Consider the following 3,070-nt stretch of genomic DNA (forward strand, 5'->3'; position numbering starts at 1 on the left):
CACCAGGAACAGAAGGGGGGGGGAAACTACAAGCAAACTGCTGATTTATTTGACCTACAGGCTCAACCAGTGGTGAAACACAAAACCTTTCTGTCGGGGACAAATTGAGTCTGTGTCGCCCACAAAAGCAGTAGCCCCTTGAGACTCAATTCTGTAAATAATTAGCAAATCTGCCCAATTTGGCTGTTTGTTCAGTGATGATAGGGGCGACTCTAACATCTGTTGTGGGATTTTTTTTTTTTTTTTTTTTTTTTTTTTTTTTTTTTTTTTTGTCCCGGGACAAACACGATGCATGGATTTTTTTTCTTCTACCAGGTTATCATATTTACCCAAGATATTGACTGGAGTCTGATAATCCGCAGTGCGCTACACGGATCACTGGGGAGCCTGATTTGTGCTGATTTTGGTTCCACCTTAAAGAGTGTGGTGGCTAACAGAGCAGCGTGTAGTTTAATGTGGAATATCGATGCCAACCCCATCTATGATCATATGAAAAATGACTTTATTAGGCGGTTAAAGCCCCTCTGAGCCGTGCGTATTTTGGGTTGACCGTTGGCCGTGGTTAAACAAAGAAGACTTGGTGACTCATTGATTATTTCTGCTCTATTTGCAGTTTAGCGCGTAACAAGATAACAAAACATTTATTGCATTAAACGATTTCTCACCCCCCCCCCCCTCCACACACTCTACCACTTTACACCCAAGGCCGGGAGTGGTTGTGGATGCTGACAAAAAAAAAAGGAGAGCTTTTGACTCAAAAGGCTTCTTATGTGGAGAAGCCCTCTTATATTAAGTGAGTGGATTTCAGTCCCATTTCACAAAGTGACTTTAGGCTCTTTATTAGTGAGGTGTTCGGATTGAGGGGGGGGAATATTCTCCGGATTAGATTTGCCTAAAAGGGAAAGGACTGAAGTGCGCTGGAGATTTATTCCCAAAGTCAAGCTCCTTTCTGCGCCACAATATAGCGTTTAGCCCCTCGCCTTCCATTGTGATGTCTAGCGACGTCTTTTCAGAGATGATCACTAAGAGATGATCGATTAGGACACTTTATATAAACCAAACCCCTCATTTGAGAAACACAGCATTTTATTTTTAAAGTCCTTATATAAAAAAAAAAAAAAAAAAAAAAAAAAAAAAAAGTGGGATATTTAGCCATCTCCGCGCGGCTACACCGTTATTTACACACGTGATGTCACACGGCACTCACAACGTTTTGCCCAAAAACAAAAAAAAAAAAACTCCCTCGTTGTTGTTGTTGTTTTTTTTTTTTTTTTTTAAATGTGTAGCCTAAATATATAGAGGCCGATCTTCAGCTTTGCGCTCCCGAAAGCTCTCGAGCTTGCAAAACCATTTTGCCACAAAATATTTACAGGAAATAAAAACAAAAGGAAAAATAGCTGCAAAGTTGCCAGTGTTTATTCCAGGCCATAAATATTTTTTCGGTCCATAAAAGAAGCAAGAAATTAAAATTTCTATAATTATAAAGTGGTTCGTACGTGCTGATAATAACACGAAGGGACAAAAGGAAAAAAAAAAAATAATAAAAAAAAAATAAGAGTAAAACATCTCTACAACCAACACACAACATACTTTACAAAAAAATTCACAAGAAGAGCATTGACATTCTTAATAAAATCTATAAGGGAGAGGTTCGGACCCAGTTCTCTTAACGAAAACATGTAAACACGGCGCACACATGAGCCCCGAATAGAAATGGTAGTATATATATGAGTCAAGCTGCAAAAATGAAAAGTCTTTTTGTTTTTTTTAGTGTTTTTTTTTGTTTTTTTTTCTCTTTGCTTTGTGGTGAAACTCCCTATCGTGCCTCCAAGCCAAGTCTCTATAATTTCTCTCACCAAGTCCACTGTTGCGTTTGCACCAAGTGATGTGCTGGGAACTGTGGCGTGGCCGCGGCGCTGTACTGCGCGTTATACTGCATGTGTTGGAGTGACTGGGCACTATAAGCCGAGAAGGGGATCCCGGCCTGAAAAGTGGCCGCCAAGTCCTGAGCTTTAAGAGTGTGACAAGGCTTTCCATCCCTGACTAAGACGGGCACGGCCACCCGCCTGGGAGAAGGGAGATGGGTCACTTCCATACCTTTCTCGGCCCGGGCTCTCTTCATCTTATACCGGTGGTTCTGGAACCAGATCTTCACTTGGGTCGGGGTGAGGCGGATCAGGCTGGCCAGGTGCTCCCTCTCCGGGGCGGACAGGTACCTCTGCTGCCTGAAGCGGCGCTCCAGCTCGTAGGTCTGAGCCTTGGAAAACAACACCCTCCTTTTCCGCTTCTTGCCGGAGTCGCTGCCGCCGCTGCTGGAAGTTTCCTTGTCGTTGTCCGGCGATTCGTCGTCCGCGGACGGCTCCGGGGACTTGGCCGAGTCCTGAGAGCTGGCGGATAGACCGTGCACTGCGGCAAGAAACGGGAGAAACACTGTCAAAATGTTATGTTGTAAAGTTCCCAGGGACATTTCTTTTAAAATCAGAAGTAACAATCATTATCATCAATCACAACTTAGGATGTAAATTGACAGTGCTGCTGCTTAATAATAAGAAAAAATAACCTGTTAATGATTGAGCACTTGTCAAAACAGGATTTAAAAATATATATATATATATATATACAACATTTTTTTAAGACATAAACACAGCCGAATAACAAAACTCTGGGATATTTTGGCCAATTTTGACTTTTTGATTCAATTTTGATTCCAAAAAAAAAAAAAAAAAAAAGCACACACAAAATGATTCCTCAGCCCAAATCTCCACGAGCAGAGCGAGTCAGTGAAGCATTAAAAGGTTGCATTGTCTGCTCGGAAATCCCCAACAGAATGCTTGTCTTATATTTCACACCGTGCTTAAACTCGGAATAACTTATATCCCCCTTTGTTTGTTTGTCTGTTTGTTTGTTTTTCTTTTTCTCCACGGTGCTTTATCGATCAAATTCTTACAATGCAAGGTGTGTTGAGCCTAAAACACTGCATGCATTTGTTGAGCCGTAAACGCCTCAAGACGAGCTGTGCAGTGCACGGTGCATAAAGATGAATGCTGCACGCCACCCAAGGGCGTCGTTA

The 3,070-nt window shown here is 42.0% G+C and overlaps 1 protein-coding gene across 1 annotated transcript in view; it reads right to left on the minus strand.

The window, feature by feature from the left end:
* Positions 1-1,852: 1,852 nt before the first annotated feature.
* The window catches only part of nkx2.2a (NK2 homeobox 2a), a 1,610-nt gene continuing 392 nt past the window's right edge, over positions 1,853-3,070 (minus strand). Inside the window, exon 2 of the mRNA XM_054614598.1 lies at positions 1,853-2,406. Within this exon, the coding sequence (XP_054470573.1) occupies positions 1,853-2,406 (554 nt within the window). The remainder of the gene's footprint in view (positions 2,407-3,070) is intronic.

This window comes from Anoplopoma fimbria, chromosome 15, assembly GCF_027596085.1.
Source record: "Anoplopoma fimbria isolate UVic2021 breed Golden Eagle Sablefish chromosome 15, Afim_UVic_2022, whole genome shotgun sequence".
Lineage (NCBI taxonomy): Eukaryota > Metazoa > Chordata > Actinopteri > Perciformes > Anoplopomatidae > Anoplopoma > Anoplopoma fimbria.